The sequence below is a fragment of the Pelecanus crispus genome, chromosome 7 (assembly GCF_030463565.1).
Source record: "Pelecanus crispus isolate bPelCri1 chromosome 7, bPelCri1.pri, whole genome shotgun sequence".
Classification (NCBI taxonomy): Eukaryota; Metazoa; Chordata; class Aves; order Pelecaniformes; family Pelecanidae; genus Pelecanus; species Pelecanus crispus.
The window spans coordinates 23,908,292-23,934,383 of NC_134649.1; the positions used below are offsets into that span (position 1 = coordinate 23,908,292).

The 26,092-nt window shown below is 41.4% G+C and overlaps 1 protein-coding gene across 1 annotated transcript in view; it reads right to left on the bottom strand.

The window, feature by feature from the left end:
- Window positions 1-26,092, bottom strand: part of ARIH1 (ariadne RBR E3 ubiquitin protein ligase 1) — a 64,011-nt gene that overhangs the window by 13,001 nt on the left and 24,918 nt on the right. Inside the window, exons 2-9 of the mRNA XM_075714470.1 lie at window positions 24,827-24,894; window positions 16,280-16,424; window positions 10,856-10,948; window positions 10,406-10,461; window positions 6,238-6,304; window positions 5,116-5,222; window positions 4,568-4,610; window positions 3,333-3,404 (exon numbers count right to left, since the gene is read on the bottom strand). Of these exons, the coding sequence (XP_075570585.1) occupies window positions 3,333-3,404; window positions 4,568-4,610; window positions 5,116-5,222; window positions 6,238-6,304; window positions 10,406-10,461; window positions 10,856-10,948; window positions 16,280-16,424; window positions 24,827-24,894 (651 nt within the window). The remainder of the gene's footprint in view (window positions 1-3,332; window positions 3,405-4,567; window positions 4,611-5,115; window positions 5,223-6,237; window positions 6,305-10,405; window positions 10,462-10,855; window positions 10,949-16,279; window positions 16,425-24,826; window positions 24,895-26,092) is intronic.

Here is a 26,092-nt window from a genome sequence, read left to right on the forward strand (position 1 = left end):
GCAGCCTGAGGCCATTTCCTCTTGTCCTATCACTTGTTACTTGGGAGAAGAGACCAACACCCATCTCACTACAACCTTCTTTCAGGTAGTTGTAGAGAGCGATAAGGTCTTAAGTAAAAGGCCATCAACTCCAGCACACTCTCCACTGCAAGGGTTGTATCTTTTGTGTAAGTAAAAAGAATTTAGTGCAGGCCTCCTAAGTGCAAATAAATGAATGCCAAAAAAAAAAAAAAATTGTATAGGAAACCACAGAACTCGCTACTCAAATCTCAGTTTTTATTCAGACCATTCTACATAATGCATAAAAAAATGCATCATGTCACTCCACTTTGTGAACAGAAACCAATTCACCTGTGTTTCACTTTTCTATTCCATCATAGAACAATTGCCTAATTTTCCTTTCCTATTCTGCCTCCCAGGGCAAGATGGAACAAATGTCTCTCACATTTTCCTGTTGCAAAGGATTACCCAGATTTCAAGCCCACGTTCCAGGAGGACTGGTATTTTTCTCTTACACCTTCATCTTGGTAAGACAGGAAGTTTTCCTCCCTGAATGAAGCCCACATTGGACAGGACTGCAGCTCAACATCACACTTGGAGGACTTGAGAAAGCACTTTTCAAAAGCTAGAAACAGCAGTGGAGACCATAGTAGCAATTTAATTACTTGGAGAGATTTTCCCACTGAAAATGGGGATTTTTGCATCAGATGGTACCTGATCTGATTTCCTTCTAGGTTCTTCAAAATGAAGAAATTCAGCACAGAATTTGGGCTCTGACTTGCACTCACTGAAGCAAATAGCTGTGAAGGCACAAGACATCCCTCCCCAAACACAACCACCTTGTTTTCCTGCTAGAAATAGTAGAGAGAGACTAAGAACAGATGTACGTGTGTTCCAACTGTGCAATTCCTATCCCAATGTACCACTACAACCTCAAGCTATAGCAGGAAAGGATTTTACCTGGTTCCTCTCTGAACAGCAGCAGGAGTGTGTCACTGTCAGATAGGCACCTGGGTCTCTCCGGGCTTCTGGTCAAGGGCCAGCAGGCAATTCAGGTAAGAGGAGGTAGTGGTTGGCAGCCCCATGGCTCTGGGCCGATCTGGTTCTCTGGAGGCTGCGAGGCTCCAGTTGCACACATTCCAGCAGCCAGGGCTGCTTATGCTTCATCATTATAGCAGTGTGAAATTACCACCTTCCACATCTCCGCTGCCCACAAGAAGCCAGAGATCATTATGAGGGGTGGGTTATGTTTCTTGCCAACTTTCCCCTCAATTGAATTAGCGTCAGTTCAGAGACAGAAGAATTGTGATACTGTCCTTCAGTTAATTCAATTGATATAGATACCATAAGACTCCGGGACAGTTAGCTTGCTCAAGTATCTGGTGTAATTACCCTGCTGTTTATTTTTCTTCCTGTTGCTGCTGCACAGCCTGGGCTCCAAAGTATTTTCTTGCTGTAGGAGCATCTTGTATGGTATTAGAGGAAGTAGCTTAGACAGGGGTGTTAAGGACAACAGCTCTTCTGCTGCTGACACCAGACTACAGGAACTAACAGATAAGCTGGGCTGATGCCAGCATGGCTTGGCCATACTCATTTCCCCTCCTCACCATCCTCTGGATGGGTGTTTGCCACAAAAAAACCAAACCTTCTTACTCCAGCCATTCAATACTATTTCTGACAGTCTGAGCTATGCTTTAAATACCAGCCCAACCACTAGCATGGCTCCTACCTGACAAAGTCTAGATTTGGGGCGGGGGAATAAATTACCATCTTTACAATAATATTTCTGTCTATGCTTAAGTCTGTGGGCAAGCAAGCTGCAGAAACCCTCATCATCTTGTCTGAAAAAGAGACAAGTAGCTTCCTGTCTCCAGTAGCCAGCATTAGTGGCACATTATTCATGTTTGGGCTACATTAATACGTATGTGCAAATCATTTCAGCCTTTTTAATGAGCACAGAATCCAGTAACGGAAAGCTTAACATTTGATCATAACACAACCCAGCAAGGAGAACTCAGATCCTGGTCTTTAGCAGCACGTGCCAAGGTTGGGGCAGGTAGATGACCCAACAGACCTATGGCTGTGACCAGTATCACACCCCTGAGGGGCAGCAGCAGCACCTGATCTGGCTCCTAAGGGCTTTGTCACTGGCAAAACAGGACTGCAACACAGGCAAAGTAGGGCTGTGGCCATTCTGATGTCCCAAATATTTGATACCCAAGGCTAAAAGCTGCTTTACATGTGCTTCACACTCAGCCCTTTCCAGCTATTTGGCTACCCTTCTTCAAGCTTAATACAGGCAACACCTGAAGACCAAGCAAACTTTGAGCAAATTTGGTTCAGTTCTTGAGCCACAATACATCTTTGAACACACCCACCTCAGAAAAAGCCAAGTTCATTTTATTGAGCAATGTTCAGCCTCCAGGCAGGGACCACACAAGTGTCAGCCCACAAAACAGAAAGCAGCAGCCGAGACTGCACAATTTCAGCCTGACTTTAACTGTGCATTTCAGTGTGATGTGTGTTTCTGCTTTCACCATAATGCAACATTCCAGCTCAATGAAAAACACACAGCCAGCCCCAGAAAGAAGCAGCCACTGCTGCAAACAATACCATTAACCAGTTACACAACAGAGCTAAGGAAAAAAAGCAGCCATTTCCTCACACCCTCCCCACCTTCCTCCACCCTCCTGGCTCAGCAGTCTTGAGACCCAGGTCTGCTCCTACCACCCCAATGGCATCTGCTGCTTTTGGTTTCTTGCCACCATGCCAACCTTTGTTTTAATTCATCCCAAACTGAACAAATGGTGAAGTTTCAGGCAAAGCTGGGCTAGCTGGAACAAAGACATTTACATAATAAAATCTTAACAGCTGTTCTGCCAGTCTCTATCTGGAATCCTGCCCAGCGGAAATGAACAACTCCTCAAGAGGCCAACCCAGTGGATTTAAAGGCAGATTTAAATTATCACAGTCAAATCAAGCCACAGGTGGTGTTAACATGTTTCACACACTTGGAGTGAGGCACAGATTTGCTTAGGGAGGCCATCCGTGCCAGACAGGAGCCCAAAGACTTAAAAACTTGAGCTTCCTTTGGGTCTCTAATTAACTCTTTCTTACAAGAGCTAACTCCACTTAACCTGAAGAACCTCACCTGATTCAAGGCAGTAACAACTATTTGCTCTTCAAACAAGATTACTTCAGTGTACTGCGGATTTCAAGGCTTGCTCTTAACTAATGACATGCAACAGAAAGAATAATCCTAGCACAGAGGAATTATTGTCATTCTTCTTTTCATCTAATAAGTCTATATATAATATGAGAAAAAGCCCCACCTTTGTGTTCGCTGCAATCCAATTTGAAGTTTCACTGTCATCATCACACTTCTTAATCCATTTCTTTAACCACTGTTAGAAAATTGAAGAAAGAAGAGAGTTACATTTAAATAGAGGAACTGTAAACGTTCCCAAGACATCTGTTTGCATTAAGGTAATAGGAAGGAATGCGTAATCACATGGGAATATGGGAGGGTGGTGGTGCTGCAAAGCAGTGCAAACAGCAACTAATTTAGTTGCAGACATTTCCTGCAGCACCATCCTGATTCCAGCAAGCATGATCACTCAGCACAAACATTTCAGCAATGAGTTTGCAGTTCTTAAGTTCAATCAACACAGACTTCACATGGGACTCTCAAATAAGGACATTGTAACAATGATCAGCCAAAACTGCAGACTAGACTGTGATGCCTAGCTTTACACCAACCCAAGTTTTTCCTTAGGCTCACAATGCTCACCTTAGGCCTTTATTTAGGCCTTTTTTTTTTTTTAATAAAAAAACCAACAAAAACCACACAACCTACTGAGAACATGACTTTATCAAATGAATGCAAGTAACAGAAGCAAAAGATTGTTACACCTGTTCGATAAACTGACCACATCTAGCCTGGAAAGACCAGCTAAACCGTGCTAAAGCCTTTGGTGAGGTTTCCCTCTCCTCTCCCCAAGACAGTTTTTTTTTGCATTTGTCACTGGGAATGCGGACTGTTCTGTCCCCAAGGCATGAAACATGGCTGTCCGTGAGCTCTGCATGGGCCACAGGATCCCAGGCTTGATTACAGCTTTTGACAGCTCCACAAACAGTTCTAGAGTTCACTCCATGGCAGCAGGTCCCAGGACCAAATTAATTCCTTCAGTACAACAAATCGCAAGCCTGCCAAAGCATGGAACACCTACAGAAAGCCTAGTACAGGAATGCTTGTTGTCAAGTGAAGCATTCACTCCTGAAGCACTTTCATTCCTCTTCAGAGGGTCACAGCTGTAACAACCGCCTCCTCCAGACATTTCCCCATCTGGCTGAGGCACTGTTCCTTCACAAGGTCCAACTCTGAGGCATCCTAAAGGGATCAAGTATGATTTCACTGATTCTTCTCATGCTATGATCTAAACAGGTGAACTACTAGCTTCTTGATGTGAACAGCCACAAAGCTTGTGCTTCATTTCTACATCTCGCACATAAATTGACTTTAAATTTTTCAAGTCATGCATTTAGAAAAGAACTTTGATATGCTCACCTTGCATTTAACAGGATCATGCCAGTTTTCACCGCAGTTGAAGCTGTAAGTACAAGAAAGGGAAAATAAGCAAATAGGCCAGATGATTATATTTCTGTTTAACTAGGTTAACACCCTGGAAGTTTTCTTCTGGGTTTTTCTGCTGAAAGACCAAAGCCAGTTCTAAGGAAACATTATACAAGTCAAACCCCCCCCCCCAACCCTCAAATCCCTCAACGGCTATTTCAGAGCAGTGTATCTCTCAATACACTTTGATTCTCTACCCTGCCTGCAGTCAAGAACCTCACCTAATCTGAAAGCATTTCATCTCAGTGAAAGCTAGATCTGTCTCCATGTCAAAGGAGACCCGAGAGACAGAGAGCAACTACATAGTGATGTGCTTTGCAACCAGCTGTATCCAATCCTGGCTCACCATTTGAAGCCTACCCCATACTTCTCCCAGCATCTAAACTGCATCCAAATATACAGACTTACAGAATACATACTAGTACACTTTCAAGGTAGTAAGTAAAGAGCAATACCAATGTCTTTTACTTGATTGTTCTTACCAAAACTGACGTCCACATTTGCAACGAACAGGTTTAGCATCAGGATATTGGACTTTAACAACATGGTGGCAATCTGGGGCAGGACACCATTTTAACAGTCGATTACACTACGAAATAAAGAAAAAAAACATAATAGAAAAAGGATGCTGCACAAGGACCCCACCTGCCCTTCATCCCTTTTTCATCCTTTCAACCATGACCTTCAGTCACAGTCCTTCCTGTCCTACCAGTCTTCTGCAGTAAGAATGCTGTCTCCTCAATCTAAGCATTTACTTTCTACTGAAAGCAAGCAGGAATATGGTAGTCAACTCCTCACTGTCAAATGACCTCTTATGAAAGATGAGGAGCGTAAATACTTCTGCTGACCTCTCAGCTCATCCAGAGAAAATATTTGAAGAATATGAAGCTATGAAGCTTTCCACTGAAAAAAGCAACTGTCAAGTTGTTTGCAACTACCCATCTCTGTTCCACCGCTGCGACAGCCTTTCTGAAACGTTGCTCAACACCACACACACTAGCTTTTTGCAAGCACCACTTTCTAGCACCCCTTGAACACCATCTCGTCACCTGTTCCCGCTGTACTGCAGCCAGATATGGGTCTGCACTTTTGTAAGTCTTTCAGCCTGCAACATGTGTTTATCTCCAGTGTTGCATTAAAAAACACCACTGCATACATCACTTTAAACAAGGAATCAAAGTTTGATCCCAGTAACAACTTACATACTGGGCTCTACAGTGAATCTGAATGCATACCACTGGGAAATTGGGACAGTGGAAAATCTTCCAAAGCACCATTCTCTAGGTTTGTTTTGGGTTTGAAGTTGTGAAGCTATTAGCATTTTGCTAAAAGCAGTATTGCAGCTATACTTCCAATGGCATCTGTTTGCTACATCTCTAGGTCTTTTGTCTTGCAGATTTTTTTTATGTTTTCCTACAACTATACCTGTAATTAAACAGGCTATAAAAAAGTCCCTGCAAAGCCTGTAACTTGTAATTACACTTGAGTAGAGACTATGAAAAAAAAAAACTGCTCTACAGTTATAAACAAGCCTCACTTCTCTGGTTTGGTACACATGCAAAAACAACCTAGAAGCCATTAAAAATTTCAAATAAAACACTCACCTCTACAAAACTATTGGTTATTAAATGCTGGTACTTTAATTTAACCTTAGAATCTGTGATCAGACGCCTGTGGAAAGGGAAGAAACACAGAAAAATTATTGTTGTAAACTCATTTTTTCCGTACATAGCCAGTAAGTTCAGACAGACAAATTATTTTGATTCTTCCTTCTATGCTTGTACTTACCTGTTCTTTATTTACTATATTACATTACTATGAAATCTACAACTATTGTACTTAGTTTCTAATGTTAGCTTCAGAATCATACAGAAAGCTCATGCAATTTGAGAACTGAATGTCTTGGTGTGGGTTTTTTGTTTGGGTTTTGTTTTTTTGTTGTTTTTTTAAAAACACTTTCCTGAACAGTCCAAGAAACAGAGCAAACAACATCAGTTCATTTACATTAAACACGCACATTTTATGGCAAATTGCTTTAAAATGCTCCACAACTGTTGTGTGGTTACTAACTTTAGGAGATTTAGTGTTACCTGGGTTTCTCTGGAATGCTACAGCTTCAGCTTAAAAGTTAATGTGGTTTTAATCTATTTACTATAAAAACAAAGTTTTATTTAAATTCAACATTGTAGAGGGTGTACACAACATTGACTAAATTAGTCAGCTCAGAAGTGGAAGAGCAGAAGAAAGCCAGACAGATAGTAATCCTTTAAAAGCATGGTGACCACTTTTCTCCTGCACACACCAACCCAGCTGGCATTGGCAGACTGTCCAGCCCAGATGCATTCAAAATAATTTAATTATGTATTGCTGAACACTTTTTTATATATATATATATATAATGTGTGTGTGTCTTATGACTGAAGTGTCTTCTGCATATATAAAAACTCACAATATAAAGTTGGACTAATACACACTTTGTGGTATTTCTATTTTAAATCAAACTGTGGAATACAGCTTTTACAGGCCATACCACACATAAATACTGAAATTAATAGATTATCCATTTCAGGGTGCAGCCAAAAATCAAGCATACTCCTGCACGTTATCATGCCAACATTCATTAAAGAACAGTGCATAAGACGATGCAATGCTGCATAAATCCTAGCCCTCAGCAGTCTGGGGAGCTCCTCACCAAATGACATGCTGGTTGTTACATAAACATAGCACATGGCAGCCAAATTCTCAGTGCTAAAATAAAACAAATCAGCTGACAAAGCATCTCATCAGGCTCATGTCCATGGCAACCCTGCAGTTTTGGAGTGAAACTTACTGAAGAATGAAAAAACAGTTTGAACTTAAAATATGAATTATAAATCTCACTTTCTTACTCCATATTCAAGCTTCTAGGCATAATAACTTTAAAAATTTATCATATTATATGTATATATCAGGAACTGGAATTTAAATGAAGAGTAATGCCATAGCTAACCAGAGCACATGGAGTATGCAATCTCCTGTTTTTTGCTAACCGAACTGCCTATGATCACTCCATGTTAGCAACCCCACCTGCTCTAGGTTCAACAGCACTTCCACAACACTACACAGGTCAAGACCTTCAAGAACTTTGCTCTGAATATTATTGTCTTTTGACAAACAGTAAGTGAAACTAGACAAATTAAGAGATGAAAACCATTCCCAGTGCCCACAAACCATCCTTGGGGTACATTCCTCTGTGAGCCAAGCTATACAAGAAGCAACTGCACCGAAGAAGCCAGGTTGGAAAAGCAAACTGCTTGCAAAAACAGCTTAACTCTTGATCTCTTCTGGGAGCTCAGTTCAGAACTACACAATCTCAAAAATCGACCCAAAGATGGCAGCAATCCTGCATCAAACCATAAGTTTTACACTGTTGTTCCATTTTGATAGTGCAAACTCCTCAAAGACACCAATCAGTGGAATTAGCAAAATGCACATCATGAAAGATGTCAAACACCCTCCCAAAGGAATTACTTCAAGACCTTACTACATTCTAATCTGACACAGAAACATTGGTATTTGTAATTATGCAAAGGAAGATTAAAAACAAGACAGTGCTCCATACGACTGCCATACAGGAACCCAAAATCCATCCATTCCCACCAAGTGGGTTGATTCTCAGACGTTACTACCAGACTGCTGCCACCCACGAGCAGAGGCCGTTAGACACACCAGTAATAAAGGCAGCCTGCCTTGCTTATTAATGAAATCAACATCTTTGCATGTAGGTTAAAGCAATTACCAGCAGCATTAGCAAGGGTGAACAAGGGATAGAAACAGATTACCTTCAGCCAGTTTGAAGGTCTTGAAAGAGCTGAAAGGGACCCTCTCTTCAACCTTCCTACTTAAGCTCAATAGTAACAAGGAAAACAGACAAGAAGCTAGCTAAATACTCACAAATCCAGGAAAGCCATCTGAATTGCTAAGTTTGGACTTGTATGGAGATAATTCAACTTGGAGATATACCGCCTTGCTGAGGGCAAGTACTGAGAAGAGAGCAAATAAATAACTTGGCCTATCTACTTTGATTTTCTGATGGATAAAGAAACTGATTTCTCTATAAATTGCACATTAATCTTAGGTTCCTATAGCTTAGAAACCTAGAGCTGGAGCCTTTGTAAAAAGGAAAATACTTAAAAAGATAATAATTAAGGACATGGGAGAGGGTGCAGATTCCAGTTGGAATTACACACATTTTTATTCATGCCATGTCATAAGACTGCTGCAGCCGTCCATCTTTGCTTTTAAAGGAAAGCTTTAGGCTTTTGCAAAAAAATGCACCTCCCTTCCCCAGACATTCCAGGTGTCCCCCATAAGATCAGGGAAAGGTGGAATTTTATCTCCACAAAACACGTATAGTTTTACTTAGACAAAGAGAACTTGTTTGCTTTACCACCTAGACGCCATTTTACTATCGCAGACCCCAGATATCTCTGCCATTTCTAGGTGGGGTGGAATCCCACAGTACATGGTGTGAGTTGAAGACCGCACAGATTCACCCCAGCATCATGGTTTTCTGTGCTATGAAAGCCATGAAGTGAAACGTAAGAATAGTCAGACCTACTACTAATATCAAGCCATAGCAACACAAGCCATAGCAACAAAAGCCAGCGCTGCTCTCTTCTTCCATCCTTTCCTCGCTCCTGCTACCATCACAGCCTCCACCGATTTCAGCTAGTCTACCTTACATGCACTATTTCAACATTCGAACTGTTGCAATCAAGAAAACACTTGAGAAATTTCCTGCTGAGAGCGTACAACACCACAAGTTGAGTTCAGACTCCAGTAAACAAAAATCTCAATCAAGTCACTCAAGATATTATGCCAACTTCAGTTTCCATCCACTGAACTCTACAAGCCACCCCTCAACAGGGCACGAAAACATTTTAGCTACTTCCACTTCTATCCAGCCTACACTTCATGACTTAACATAGAGCCACTAATGCAGAGGGATATGGGAAGTCACTGGTCTGAAAGCAACCAATATAAAAACCAGCAAATTAATATCAATGAGTGAGTCAGACTTCAGGAAGGAAGGAATAAGGTAACAGAATAAGCTTCTATTTAGATGCTTTTTAGCATGAAGAATTAAAATGAACTTAATCGAGGTTCAGAACTATGAAGGATGTTACTCATGCAATAACATCACCCAATATAAAAGAGAAGGAAGCTCATGGAATTCACTGCTCCACCATGTACGAGCAGTCATCCTACAGCTGGACAACTTAATAAGCAAAGTGACACAGGCTGACATACCAGCATAATCAAATCTTATGTTTGAGGGTCAACTGCTTTCTATCAGAGGGCATAAAACATGCCCTACATCAGACCATACACAGCAGACTTCCTCTGACTCACATATTAACTGTAGCTATAGGACTTGGTGAACCAGTGGGTTGACCTAGGTAGGAAGTCCTAAATTCTTATGTAAATCAAAGGAAACAATGCATAAAGCAGTTAAACAGGGTTTGGAAAGACTGCCTGGTGTTTACTCTGCTGTCATGCTGACCAAATTGGTCAAGGAATCTTTCCTCCAAGTACTGTGGCATGGATTTTTCAGACCTAAACAGGAAGTTAAGAGACATACCGGTGTCAAAACAGACAGTTCAGGACTGACCTCTCCACTGCCTTAAAGCCTCTATGCAGTTTTTTATAAGCCAGTACATTTGAATAACACATGAGTAACAAAATGGAAAAAGAGAGGAAAGCCAAGAGGTAGCAACTCATCATACTTACATAACTGTATTGTCATCAACTAAGATATCACAGCCATGAGCAGGACATGAAATGGTCTGAAAAAAAACCAAAAAGGTTGTAAAAGGAACAGTGTTTATCCTATTTTTGCATTGCAAAGAATTACAAGGCAGACTTCACTACAATCCATAGCAAAAATAGTACATTGGCTCTATCATCATGTCCCAGATGTGCCACTATGCACAGCATGATTCCTCCCACCCAGAGCAAAGACACATGCACTAACGCCACATAGTTTGCTTCAGCTTCACCCATGGCAAAGACTGCAGCCCCCAAAAGCTTTGGGGCTTGGGTTTTCTTTGTTGTTCTTTTGGGTTTGTTTTTTTTTTTTTTAACTTTAGTGGAGAAGAATTCTCCCCTTTCTTTCCCCCTCCTCTTTAATACACAGAATTTCCAAAGATAAGTTATGAGGTAGGTGAGTTGGCATTTTACCTGTCCCATGCCTTCCTCCATTATTTTGGTAGTTAAATATTCACTCCAGCACTGCATACAGAACTTGTGTCCACACTCTAAGCCAGTAAAGTACTGCAATGACAAAGAACACAAGACATTGGATCTTTTTATCACATGGATTCACTCGATCATTTCACCCTTCTTTGTGCTGTGCAGTTTATCACATCTCTCATCCCCCACACCAACCTTGAGACGCTACTATTTATTTTGCATCATCACTACTACAGAACGTTGCCAATGCAGCTTTAGTCATGCTTTGAAAGCCAGACTTTAATCCCCAACCCTAGCAGCAAGGAAGGTGTGGCTGATGTTTCCATCCTGCCTGCCCATTTAAATTGACCCTTGTTTTAGGAGTGTAAACAGAGCATAGCATGTCTCTCCATTGTTTTACTCTTGCAAATGAGTAAAATAAATACACCACCAACAAACAGGTCACAGTTTTAAGATGATAGAGTCTTCCGTCCTCCTGTTTCTTCCACTTGGTTTGCTATCGCATGTGGGCACTGCCCCAAAGTCCGAGAATATACACACAAGCTATGCACAGGCACTAAATTAGCTCCCTCTTGTATAGGAAACAGTAAGTGATGAGCGATCAGTCTGCATTACTGGGTGGGCACTCAACAACAGAAACAGAAAGAATTGTGTACATTTGCACTTTTAATGCATATACATAAAGTTTGCCAACTTACTTGGCAAACTTCCCTCTGAAGCCCAGATGCTCATCAGATGAGGACACTAAAGATCCTAACTGGCAGGTGTAAATTACTAAGCACAATTCAATAATGATTAGCTGTTGCAGACAGCAACAAGGACAACTTAATCTGTGTATGCATCATCTACACAGAGTCCATCAAGATACCATCTGGGATTGAATGGTTACACAAGGGGTGGAGAAGCAAACACTGCTGAGGAAAGACTGAAGTTAAGTTACTTTTCTCCGGTCATCTTAAAGTTATTTTATACTCAGAGCTGGGGCAAGGACAAACTGTATTTCACTCATACCACTATGCAGGTTACTATTTGATGGCTTAGCTTTTCAAACCATCTTATTCTCAGCCAGTAAGATAAAACAAGAGCTCCACCCTGAGATACCGTCAACTTGTATCAAACTCCACAAATGAAAGAAACCTGCAGAACAGCCCAAAACAGCAGCAGGATGCTGGTAATTACAAAAAGCAGAGAGTCCATTTAAAAAAAAAAAAAAGTTCTTCCCAAACTCTCTCCTTGACCATTACAGACTTAAAATTATTGCCACCACATCGCCCATTTTGTTGATCTGACACTAGCATATTAGCTTGTCTTTTGATGCTACAGCACTCAGATTGCGCAGGGAAGGTGCTTGTTAGCACATTCTTCCCATGGCCTTGCCATTTTGTGATTCACACCCATCTGGCACTCCCGCCATCAATGGAGGCACATGTTTGAACCTGATGCTTTGGAAACATGCTGTGATGCCACAGCCAGTGGGCTCGACTGTCTGCCGTTCCCACAGCCCTGCCAAAGAGCACTTACCAGGAGCAGCAAGGCAGTTAAGTCTCACCTGACCAGTCAGCAAGAAATGAGCCGAGCATCTGACTTCATTCCAGGTAACAAGAGAAACCCACCCAAACCTTTGTGTTTTGGGTTTGGTTTTGTTGTTTGGGTTGGGTTTTTTTTTTGGGGGGGGGGGGGGGGGGGGGGTGCTTGTTTGGTTTAAAAAAAAAAAAAAAAAATCACCATCAGTGGCATGTCCTGCCAGCACCATGGCTGACAGCTACAGGGTGCCCAAGTACGCCAACTCTAAGACTGGAAAAAAAAACCTTCCAATTTTTGAACCATTACTGAGCCAGCTAACAAGGTATCTGATGCTCCACAGATGCTGCTGTGGCCAAGTGACATCCCCTGGTGATGCAGGGTTACAACAGAAAAGCCCCAACATCTGTAACTTTCAGGATGCCAACAGCACACAGCCTGAAGAAGTCACTGACTTTTTCCAGAATTATGGCTTCTCCACATGATTGGAAATAACCATGGACAAGGGGATCATCCCTTAATGAACCTAAATACTCCTGCAGCAAGCACACAGAAAGGCACTACAGAACATAGGTAAGCACACATCTTCAATTTAAGACTTGCTTCAATTACTTCAGGCAGTGAAAAGATCTGCTAAATGCCCACATAAAAGGCAGCCACAATGCTTCCTCCCAGGCTGCAAAGAATTCAGGATATCTTTCAACTAATTCCTTTACTTTGAGGGAGTTCCCAATTATTTTTGGCTAAGCTGACAGCAGATGTCAAGGGAGCAAGCAAAAAGGCCAACATAAAACCACCAAGTGTAAAGGGTAACTGACTTCTGAAACAGCATGTTAACACAGGGGACAGCTCTACTTTCACCCTATCTATACTCATCACCTACTTTTCTCGCAACGCCAAGTGCTAGCAGCAGCGTACTGTCATTCAATACCTGTCCCTGCTCTTCTGGTAGCATCAAACTGACCAAAGAAAGGATCAGCTGCCCCAAGATGTGTTTAACATGACAACCTCACTCAGGCTTCCTTTACTTCAGTAATGATTATAGCACCGAAGACTAAATCATCTATGTGTCTCTAGTCCAAACTGTGTGTTTGTTCAACAGCATGATGTTCCCCAAACACCTCCACCCTGGCCTCCTTCCTCTCAAATGGGACCTGAAGGGGAAGACACAAGAGAGGTGGTGGGCAAAGCCAAAACCCTCTCAAATCTTGTCTTCACCAATAAGGGTTTCACATGAAATAAGTACTGGGACTTGACACTGGTTCATGGGGACCCAGAGGGACTAAAATATCTCCCTTAAGTTTTCAAACCATCAGGGTGGAGGCTGCCATGAGAGCATCAAATGCCTTGTTTTGCAGGTGCTTCACAAAACCTCAAATCACCGTTCTTTGGAGATGACTAAAGACCTATAGAGACTTGATATTTCCCTTATATGTGCTTTAAAAGGCAGACAAATACCACCTGCAATGACCCCATGAGAGGGTGAGTATTCAAGACCTACCTTCCTGTAACAGCTGTACATTGTGAAATTTCTTAACAGATGCTACTCCAAACTCCCACCTTTCTATAGGCTGAAAGGGACTCTCAGGGGAAAAAAAAAAAAAACAAAAACAAACAACACAGCTGGGGGGGGGTGGGGGGAGGGGTGGGGATGGGGTGGTGGCAGGGAAAGCTGATCATTGCAAAACAGTTTAAAAGCTGAGATTTTAGGTTAGGTATCGAACATAACTTGTCCTAGAATTTACAATTCACATTCACCAAAACAGCTTCAAAACAGATTTCAAACCAGATAGCTTATGGTCACCTTAGACACAGAAACAGTACAGCCTTTTAAAGAACAAATAATAAATATTAGTTTTCCTCTATGCTCCAGCTTTGGGGTATGGCAAAGAAACAGAGAAGTTCCCCTTTGCTGTCTCTTGACTTAACCAACACTAACAATTTAGAGACACCTCTGCTCACTTGCAACATCTCACTGTTCCACCTAAGAAACTGTTCTTCTAATAACTGAGCCACTGCTATTTTTAATGTGCTATTTGAACTGAAGAAATAAGACGTATTAGTATGCTTTGTGCAGTTCTTTCCAGTAGCCAGAAAGCTGCTTCGCAGGCAGCACATGTATCACCAGCCAGAGGAAAGTCCTGTCAGTTGTGGGCACTGGGCATATTGTTCACACCCAGCACAGCAACTACATTAAAAAGGAGGAGAACAATATATTAAGAAGATGAAACCAAAATTTGAAGTTTCCAAAAGGACCTTTTCTGGAGATAAAAATCAAAATTATTTCCTTAGTACCCAATGGGAAATTCTGCAGTGATTAAACAGTAAGAGTTTAGCATAAGGTAGAGGGCTAGACAAATTTCTCAAGCTTGCCTTTCTTTTTCAAAGCACCTCTTTATACAAAGCAAGCAACAATTCTCCTTAGCAGCTAAGAAGGAAATCAGTGCACAAGGCTTAAAAGGAGATGCATGAAGTCTTGTGGTTGCTGGCTCAAGGGCAATAGTGATTAACACTGAGAATCTCAGCTGCCTGAAACTGGGCTTTGCTCTGCTCTGCCTGCTCCAGAGCAAGGAAAAGGCTTGCAAGTCTTGAAAGCAGCAAGGGTACTTTATTCAAAGCTACTTGTAAACCCCAAAGCTCATAATTGTTTCCATTCTTGCTGAAAAGCAAGCTCATAAAACACACCCAGAGCAAGAGTGGAAGCCTTATGGAAGGGCTGCTCTGCTCTTTAAAGGTCAGGCAGACGTTACGGTGTTTCAGAGGGTCAGGACAGCTCCACCAGGAATGGTAAGTTCCAATAAAGGAAGAATTCCTCACATATGTCAGCACCCTGCCTTTTGGCAAAGCCACAGATGGACTCTCATATTTGAGCTTTTCCACTAATCTTGTTTTCTTCCAGGATCTCCCATCATTATGTCCTGCCCCTGGAAAGTCACAGCAAGTTGCTCGCCTGTACAAAGCACAGCTGAAGCCTGGACCTCTGATGAGTGTATCAGAAAGTTTAGTATTTGTGAATAGCCACAAAAGAGGCACCATCACTAATCTTGCCACAAACCAGAAGACTAATTTAGAGCCCCAGCAAGCACTTCTACCCTAATCTTCTCCGATTAAGAAGGTATTGCACAAACATGATAAAAGAACCAAAGATATCCACATGGGTTGTGTTCTACTGAACAGCACAACTTTATTTTACTACTTCTCCTACTCAGTTTTATTCTAGGCTTTCTAGCTTGACTATTTTGCATCATTATTTACTACTTCTATAAGCTGTTTCCTGTCTTGTCATTCTAGTTAAGTAAACTCCTTCGCCCGTCATGCTTTCCATATATTTTTTTTCTTTCATGTATCATTTATTTGCATGTCTCAATTGGTATCTGACCTTTCTAAAAATCACTTGATCTACTGCTTGCTTTTTTCCTGAAGAACTTTGTTACGTTGCTGCCCAGACCCCAGCACCCTCAAACGTTTTTGCAGAAGGCATACTCATTTCATTTGAAATACAATTCCATTTCGGGTAAGCTAATACTGTTTGAGGTTTTTTTATTTAAAAAAAAAAAAAAAAAAAGAGTTTGTCAAACCACACAGTAAGAATTAAACAGAACACATAAAGCACTATGTAATTCTGTGGTCCCCCACCACATTACTTGGATCAGCTGCAGCACACAAGACAAGGTTTATTGCATTAAAAAACAATATTGAACGCTGTTTTTTAATGTACATACTACAGATTAGACAACTCAATGAAAGAAGTGAAATCTCAGTTTCATTCAAAGGCTTTTTTAAAATACTGTTGGAAAAGTCCTTATGGACTTCTGCTCAAAATGTTATGTTTCAAATAGCAAAGTTGGGGGAGTTACTGGTCAGATACCACCTTGGCTGCTGGGTACTCACCGAGTTTGGGTAGTTCAGATAGCAGATCTGACAAGGCATATCCTGGGCTGATGATCTTGTGTTCATCTGGCGCGTTCGAGACTTTTTACTTGGATTAATTACATGACACTCTGCAAAGAGCTTCTCCAAGTTGCCATCAAAGTACCTGCATAACACACACAAGAAAATGAAAGTTTAACTGCCCTCCCTGTAAGTCATTTTTCAAATTCTTTTTAGGAGTTAAATGTACAAAGTTGGATTTAATACTTAGAAAAACCCTACACACCCATTACCCCGTTACTTTTAACAAACTCTTCACTAATACAACACAACACAGCCCTGACCACAGAGATGGATATTAGACAACTACATCATTTCAGAGGTTTGGGCTTGAATTGAAAATTCAAGTACCTTCAATTCTTCAGCTGCATTTTAAGTAATTCATGATTCCCTGCAGCGATTTCTTTGCATTAAAGCTCCAGGACAGGAAACTAAAGCAAGAATGTCTTTCTTCAGTCAGGACACTTTCCTACAGCATGGGTTTGATGCCCCCAGGTTCAATTCTCTTTTCAGCTTAAGCCTTCCATTTTTCCCTAATATTCTAATCACCAAAACATTAACGAGGAGGCAGGAAGCAGCAATCAGTCATGGCTCGTGATTCAGCAGGTCCCTAGTTCCTGTACTTCATGTTTTCCTCCGTGTACTCAGTCTACATTAAGTGTGCCCCAAAGAGGTCCTGACTTCAATTTCGGCACTTCCTTCTCTGATCTAAGGAGAAATGCATCAGCAGGGTCAGACACCTGGTTCAACTGATGGAGCACTTACACATGGTCGCTGATCTCCCATTAAGGCAACTGCAGGACTGTTTCACACACTTCAGGCATCTCCACAGTTTGGGAACAACTGCTGCTGGATCAGGACTCTGATCTCCAGTTAGGCCAGTCTTCAATTTCACACTAAACTTCTTGCCCATGTCCAAACCCTGCACAATCCATCTCTTGGGCCAAAATCCTAGCCATCTGAGTATCTTTTGTCTCCAGTCAACCTGAAATATTTTAACAACCTCCTAAGAAAATACAATTCCAGGTTTACAATGCTTCTAAAGATTACATATCTCATGGAAAGGAGGATGCAAAATTGGTTGGGGGGAGATGAAAGACCACTTTCTATTTCCTGTTCCCTTAAGGAAAAAAGTACTGCTTTGTTTTGCAGTCTTACAAAAAGCTCTTCAACTTGGTGAAGAGGACCAGTTTTGAAAGAACCATGAGTAGGCAAGTCAGCCTCTTCCCAGTATCAAGACACCACATATCTTTCTCCAGCCTGCAGCAGCTTCAAAGAACTAATCAAATCTGCCAATTAACCAAGCTGACCTTGCCTGCATGTACATCCCATTCAATGCCAGTAAACCAGTATTTCCCCCCCACCCCATCATCTTCAGCAAGTTAAATCCAAGTAAGGTGGCACCTACCTAGGAAAAAAAACCCACATTTGACCATAGTGCAGTCATTTACACTCAAGACCAGCAAATTTACTCCCAGCAGACAACTGCCCCTGTAGCTAAGTACACAGGCAAGGCTGAAGTTAGAGTCTTTACCAGGCATATATTTAAGGTCATCAAAAAACAAACAAAAAAAATCTGCTGTCCACCAACAGACAGAAGAGAACCAAGATTTTCTGATGGGAAAGAATTTACTAGGTGTGTCTCAAAAATGTGGGACTAGGCCTGTTATACAACATGTAACCAAAATGCCTCTGGCTAGATGGTCTTATCCTGTAGTATTCCCCAAAAGTCCCAAATCCATAGCACGTCTCCTACAGCACTACCTACCAACAAGACTTGACTTACAGTTAAAAAGGGTTAATTTCACTCCTGGTTCACATGTTTCTTGATGCAGTTCACATGCTTTAGATCTTAATTTTCAAGACAGAGGATTCTGAAGGTAGTGGTGAATCCTGGCATTGCAGCACACACAAGGCTTTGCCACTGTTCTTCAATGTTAGCTCAGGGATTTAACTCAACTAAGTTATTTTGTTTGCCTTCAGGATTACTTTTATCTAGAAAATTTTAGCAAGTGAATTCAGTGCAGTCCCATTATAGGCAGTATTTGTTTACTGAGGTGTCATGGATAAATATTAACTCCACAAAAGGTGTTCAAATTGTTCTTAACATGCAGCACAATTGGTGTAGGACATCCTCCGTTTGAAAAGAGCAGACAAACAGTTGAGTGTGATGTTTGCAAAGAAAATAGTTTTGAAGACAAATACTATGATGCAACTTTAATACTGGCATTCGTGGTCAGCTAAATGCTTATGGAAATACCAGAGATATTTGTAATGGTGGGCTGGTTTTAAGGGTGCATATCCACATCAGGAACTTGACTTTACCACTTGCACCAGGCAGTCCTATTTTTACAAAATCTCTGCACAAGCTGCTCTGAGCCATGATACCTACTGCCCTACACCAAGGAATATGGACAGAAAGTCACCAGCAACTGCTCTTCACCTGGAATTACCTATCCCCTCTAAATACCAACAGGTAACTAACTTGGAACAACCATTTCCTTCCCAGGCTTTCAGTAGTTTCCCAATAACAAATAGAAAATAAGCGATTTGACATTGTCTGTTTCTTGGGGCTAACAGCTAGTGATAAAGGTAATTCAAATGAGATGCATTGACTGGAGTCCTTAACCAACTTAAACATTTCCAAAGCACCGATATACTGCAAAGCATTCAGGTGCTTGCATTTTGGTACAAGAGCCACAGCTCATATTAAATGGTTTCCATCTCAGAAGTGCCTGGTCTCTCCTACGCTTACACAGGAGAAGCAAACAAGGCAGCTGAGAGACTCATCCAGGGCCATGCAGAACAGGGAGAAAATATAAATCTAAGAAAAAAGGCTAAGTTTTGCCTTTTTAACTCTGCTGCACTCTTCTTAGAGTAGCCACTCTGCTCTTTGGGATTGCCTCTTGTAAACCTCACCAGTGGTGAAGAGAAACAGGGTATCAGGTATTCCTCCTTCTCCATGCTGGGCCCACAAGTTATTTTCTTTTCATGCATTTGCTTTCTTTGCTGTGCCAGGACGTGCTGAGCAAGTAATTTCCACCACTATTTGCATGTATGTGTCTTGGACTTAAAATCATGCTGTCACTGGGCAGTAAGGCAATAGGAACTCCAGAAAATGCAGAAGAAAACCTGGATCTCCCTGAAAATACACAGGTGCAGTGGGTACTCCAGAGTAAAGTCCAGCACCTCTCTAACTGCTCCACCACTCATGCAAACACAACAAGGGCCCAGTCAAAAGACTGTTACAGTTCCTTCAATGGTTAGGAACGACTCTTAATTCCTATGATCATGCCTTTTCCCCCACTTGTTCAAGCATCAACACAGACCATCCTTTTAAGCAGATCTCCCTTTGCCCTTCCTGTGTTCTTCCATTGAAGGATTCACAGGCAGCAGCTCTAGCACCCTTTTTCCCTGTTTCCCAACAGAGCAGATAAGCTTCTCGCCTAAGACTTCTCCACTCTTCCATCTCGGCAAACATCAACCACCAGTTTTCATTTCCATTCATCCTCCTTGAATCCAAGAAGGCCAAAACAAATGCAATCCCAGTTAAGATTTCACCATGACCTCATACAATTTCACCTACATTTCTCCTGCAGATACCTCACCTAATGCATCCTAAGCGATGTCTACCTTTCCCCAGAGCTCCTTCATATTAGCAGCTCCATTTTAACCTCTACTAGAAACCCCACATTCTTTTCCATCTCTCTGTTGACAAGACCTATTATGACACTTTGTACCATTTTCATTGCTAAGATTCTCCCAGCTGTTTTTTTTCCTGTATGATGTCTGGATCCTCCTCTAAACCAAATGCCTCCAAACACATTCATGCCAAGTCATTCATTAACACTAACAAATATTCACCCCAAAATTAACCAATAAGGGACTTACTAATAGGTTCCATCTAGTCTGCTACTTCCCTTTCGAACAAAGTAACTCCAGACACACCATACTAACAGCTGAACCTAGTGATTGCCCCACATTTTAAATCATATAGTCGTATGCCATCATCTCTGCTCTGAAATGTGGGAGAAAAATCCTCTAATTCCCTCCTCACTTCCTTCGTAACTCCAAGGTTTTTCATTTTTCCTCAAGCCACCCTGCAAGTTCTCACTATTAAAGGGTTGCTGCTTGGTTGCTCAATCCTTATTTTCATCTTAGGGAGAAGCACAGCAGCTTTAACAGACTTGGAAATCCTTTATCCTCTTATCCCTTTGCAATGCAGAGATTCAGTAATTCTAGCACTTCTGATACTAAAGAAATGTTATTGTCTATTCAACATTAGACTCTTTGCTCAATATAGCTGACTTCAACAACTGGTTCTATTAGTTTTTCAAAATTCATTCTCTTCATCACAGACCAAGTTGTTTTCTCTGCTACTGTAAAATGAACAGACACACCAGTGAATTATTTTCAAGTTCTTCTAGAATTTCTTACTGCTTACCAACACCAAGTCCATAACAGTATCAAGTCTTTTTGGAAGAGGGATCAAGGCGACAGCTTCTTTATTTCTTCAAAATTTCCTCCTGCTATTGGTTAACTGCCTAATCAGAATTTTCTAGACATAATCAAATCCTATCCAAGGGAGTATCAAAGATAAAAAGCCTTTTCACTGAAGAAAAAAAAAAAAAGGCTTCTAGTACACACTTTGGGATATTTACTTTAGTGAAAGAGCATTTGTGAATGTAAGAGAATCAGTATACTCGCAGTAAAAGACATCTTCATACCAAAATGCCTTCCATACACAATTTTTCACCTGTTCAGCCTCTGCTGAATAACGTTAAGTACTTATTTGCTCAAAAGAAAGCAGACAGCCAGGCACCTACAGAGATGAGTCAGACCTTGAATGCAAAGTGAAGAGGCTATCTGGGCTAGCAGTCAAGCCACTGGATTGACCTGGCATCTGTCCTCTGCTCAGAGGGAAGGCGGACATGCAGCCACCAAGATAAGCACCTATGAGGGACTGCAAAATTACCAGGGGAAGGCACATAAAGCAGGAGAGCTGCGTTTTAGTCTCCTCATCATCAAAACATGAATTCTGCTTTTGGACACAGTAAAATAATTTGTGCTTCACCAGTGGATACAGCACTTTTTCAATGGTGACTATTACTTCATGATAAGTGGAATAAATACCTGTAACATATCTGCCCCCTTAATAACACCATGCAATTATTCCATGACAAAGCCGACACAGACAATAATATTATTAAAATTATTATTAATACTTATTAAAAATATGCCTAAACAATACAAAAAAAGCAATGAAGAGGTCATGTTCTAAAACATGGAAATTTTCATCTCACGAGCTCAGACCTCATCAACCTCAACATTTATCCAAAAAAAGCTACTTGGTTTTATCTGCTTTACTACAGGAAAAGTTTGATAAGGCTGCATGTTAAGTCATGCTGACTCACAGTGAACTAAGGTAAAACAGACACTGGCTAGGTACTGTAAATGTACACCATTAAGCAACTGAGTTCAAGCTCTGACTTGCTGTGAAATCAAGCACAAAAAAATTGCACCCAAACATTACATCTTAGCAAGCATTAAACCCACCCAGACTGCAGGCAACAACAGGAATTTCCTGGGAAATCTTTCTAATGGTTATTAGGAGTAAAAGAGGCCAAATTTATACCAGTTCAAGTGTTTAAAATAACAGTCCCCCAGGAAGAAAAAAAAGTCTCCAACACTGTTGCAGAACATGGATTCACTTGGTGTGAAAGAACACTGTGTGACCGCTTTTTACTTGGCACCCATGAGAAGTACCATAGCAGCAGTTACCTGCTGGCTCCCCAGCATGAGCAGATGCTCCAGCCCTGGGGTCAGGCTCTGCCTGGGTTTAGCCTGCAAGGTGCTGGCTGCAGGCTGATGGGCAACCCAGCACACAAGTTCAGCTATTAGCGCAAACTGGAGATTTCAGACGCAAGACTTTTTTGGGGTCAGATGCTGAAGACACAGTGAATGGATAGTGTTACTTTCAAGTAAAAAGTAAGTTTTGGGTTTTTTCCCCGTAAAAAAAGTAGTGTTTATATTCTCCCCCCCTCCCCCCTTAAAGCATGCCTCTCCACCTCACCATGAATGCTTCCCAGGGGTTTTCAGCTCATTTACGCTAGCACAATGCTGCAATAAGATTTGCTGGACACACACAAAGCCAAACAAGTCTCAAAAGTGATCTCTGTTTTGGAAGACTAACCAAGTCCAAATTTGGGCTTAATCAGTTTGTCATGTTCATCTGAAAAAGAACCACCTCTATTTTAGCAAAAAAGATGTGATCTGTAGCTATCTCATGGCATCATTTCCAGCGCCATCACTATTTCAAACTGATAGTTTTGCATCCTGGCTACTGAAGTGACCACCTGCCTCTCACCCTTGCCTTCACCTATTACCGCAGCAATCACAAACTCTTCTTGAACGCTAAGAGCCAGCTCTCAGCCTCTTCCCCAGACTCCCACTCCTGTTTTAACACAGCTGAGTGTCAGCGGAGCGCCACAAACAGCTTCATGGAAGCTATTTGGTAAAGTGACAGAAAGCAACACTAGCTACTTGAGAGAAAAATGTTTTAATGTTTTTCTAATACAACAGGATATCAGCACCGGAACTGTGACAAGCATGCAGTAGGTCTGCATAAGCAAGGGTCACATATTACATTACTCACAGGGGTAATCCTATAGAATTAAGATAAGTATTTTAATGAATAAGTACCAAGAGTAAATGTTTACCTGTTGACTTTGTAAGTATTTGTGTACTTAAAGCATTTTGGTTGGAAACTGTAAAAGCCTTAACAATAATACCTCACACAGAAGTGGCTGACACCCCCATTTGAAAAAACCCACAGCCAAATTTTTTTTTTTTTTTTTTAAATTTATGGCAGCCTTAACAAACAGGCTTTCAGTGAGAAGGAGAAAAAAAACCACCTATTGAATAACAGATGACATTTCAGTACATTTATATAGAGGTATCTCAAAGTAAGATGGATAGCCAAGGAGAGTGAACTTTAGCCTGACTAAAAGAACCAGCACAAGAAAAATCAAATACAAAAGGAGTGAACAGACTCATATTATAGAGAAGGAACTAAATCACAATGCTTAACAGTTGTAGTCAGAGTTAAACAGCCTCAATGTGACTATATTTGTAACACAAAGCTTTTGTACTTCCAACATTAACTAAAAGAGGTCAGTCTCAGGAAAGAAAGCAAAGACTAGAAAGCTTAAAAAAATATCATCACTTCAGAAAAAAATGTAGGCCAAATAAAACATAAGAGATACCTGAGCACCAGCACTAACTGAAAATGTTACACAAAGGGGGCTAAAGGTGTCCTAAATCCATTATCCCAGGAGAGTGGAACTACTTGAACTCCAAAACTATTTACTGGCACACTGAAAAACCTGTTGCTCTTCCACACTGGTACCCTGTGTGAAAGAGCACCAAGCGACACAGGCTCAGCCTACAGCACAGAGTACCTACAGGCTGTTAGCTAGTATTTATCAATTCAACAGTAAACAGTACTACCAACAATTATTTCTGCACATGGTTTTACAGACTACAGAGCATCCTATCTCCTCATACCCTGATCATCAGGCAAAGGAAATGGTAATCAAGAGAAGGCCAAACACTCCTACCAGGCAGAGAATCCTTCTGCCCTCACCCCCAACCCACCCACTTGTGCCTCTTAATAGTTAAGATTAGCAAAGACTGTAACAACTAGTTAAGTCCCTATACTGCCTTTATGCTTCACCTGGTCCAGACTGATTCTCCCCCCAGCTTCTAGAAGTAAACTGAATTCTCCAGCTCCCTCACGTTCTCTTCAACAGCAACACTGGCATTGGGGGGTGGGAGGGGTGCATTACCACTATAGCTGGATTTGACCTCCACTGTATAATAACAAACTATAAAAAGTACCTTTACCAGCAACATTCCCCAAGAGCTGGGAATCAAAGATGAAAAGTAACCATAAAATGCTCTGCTCTGAGGGGAAGGAAGAGGCAAAAATCAAGCCATTATTTACATACACACTAAAGAAAACCCAGAGCTGCAAAGATGAAGACAAGGCAGATGCACTTTACCAGTACTCTTTATCAGTCAAGAACAACTTAGTCTTGGCAAGACTAACAAATAAACACGTCAGGAATATGCACACTAGAATGACATGCAAGAGCAACTAAATCCAAATCTGAAACAGTTGCAAGGTAACAGGAACCTGTTCTTGCTTGCTTTTTTCCAGTGCGTGTGAAAATCCTGTGCCTATATGTTCAAACTGGAAGGCACCCCCTTCCTCCAAGGGGCAACTAACTTCCAAAACTTCTCTGAAGTCTAATAGGTATTAATAATATTAAAACAAGGAGTCACTCTTAGCTGGTAAAGGCTGCTAAAGGGGGGAACATTTTGAGCTTACACAAGAGATCCTCCTGCCACACACTGTGCATTCATCCATTCTCACATTAATCCAGTAATAAACTTCTCTTGCATGTCTGAAGCGAAATGTGGCTGCATGCTAAGATGGCTGCTTACCTCTCCATCAGCTTCTCTTTATCCCAGTTGAAATGGCTAAGCAGTATTCGAGTAATAGTCGCTGGATTCTAGAGAAAGAAAAATAATAAATGAGTAACTGCTTGACCAGGTTGGTATACTGTTATGAGAACACCAAGCAGGATTTCAATAAGCAAATGGGGAAATCAGTGTGTCTGATAACATGTATTGTCTGCACAGATTATGAATTAACATATACTGGAAATAGTTTGACTTGACAGATAGAAAAATTTAAAAAAAAACCAAAAAACACTCTATAAAGCAAAGCATCTATATAAAATGAGAATACAGCCGAAGACTTAAGGAACAGGTTAGTTACTGCTACCACAACGGATGCCCAAGTACCACCATCTCTACATCCAGCATGCTTACACAATGTAAACACAAGATGTTCATGAAATGCAGGAAGGGCTAACAGCCATCCATCCTATCCCTTTTGCCACAAGCTCCACACTATTTGTAAACAAGAGTATTCTTTGTTTGTCCCAGCCCCGACCACCAAAACACTTGGGCTGAAAACTCTCCCAGAAAGTAACCAGCTGCCAGCGTACGATGACAGTGTCCTTTGAAATCTCCAGGTGTTCCCAAAGCACCCCAAGATTCAGAAAATACTATGCAATTATACAACTAAGAAGCACAGCCAGGTGCTGTGGTCAGAAGGTCAGAAATAGGACTGGAAAGAAAAGCTGGTTTTCACTTGTGTACAAGTTTTTCTTCCAACTAAACCTGTATCATCAGCCAAGGGTTTGGTTATATGAGCTGAGAAACACAACAAACCACATGGCTTCTGTTACACCCCAGAACCATGTTTTAGCTCCCTAAATCCAAACTCTCTGGGCTCAGTTTCAGGACCATTTACATGCAGCAGAGGCAACAGCGAGCACCCTGAGAGTGGCTACGTGTACTTTGCCATTTGACACCAAAATGGAAGTTTGCCTTAGGGCAGATTTTCAATGGACACGCTGAAGCTGTTGAAAAGTAGGACATAAACTAGCAATGTGCTTTTCTGGGCCCAGGAGCTATAGCTACAACTTGAAGCTGCCAAAAGCCAATGCTGCCACCCAAAGCAGTGACCCACCCCCATCCTTATCCTCAGCCACACGCTTGCATGGCCTGCACTCACCAATCCATACTAGTATATGCTTCAACACTGCAAATTACTGACTCAGAAATGGATCTTTTTTCCTCTAAGTTGTTTTTTCACTGAATCAGTTCCCCAATCTGTTTGATTGCCTGACCACACGAACA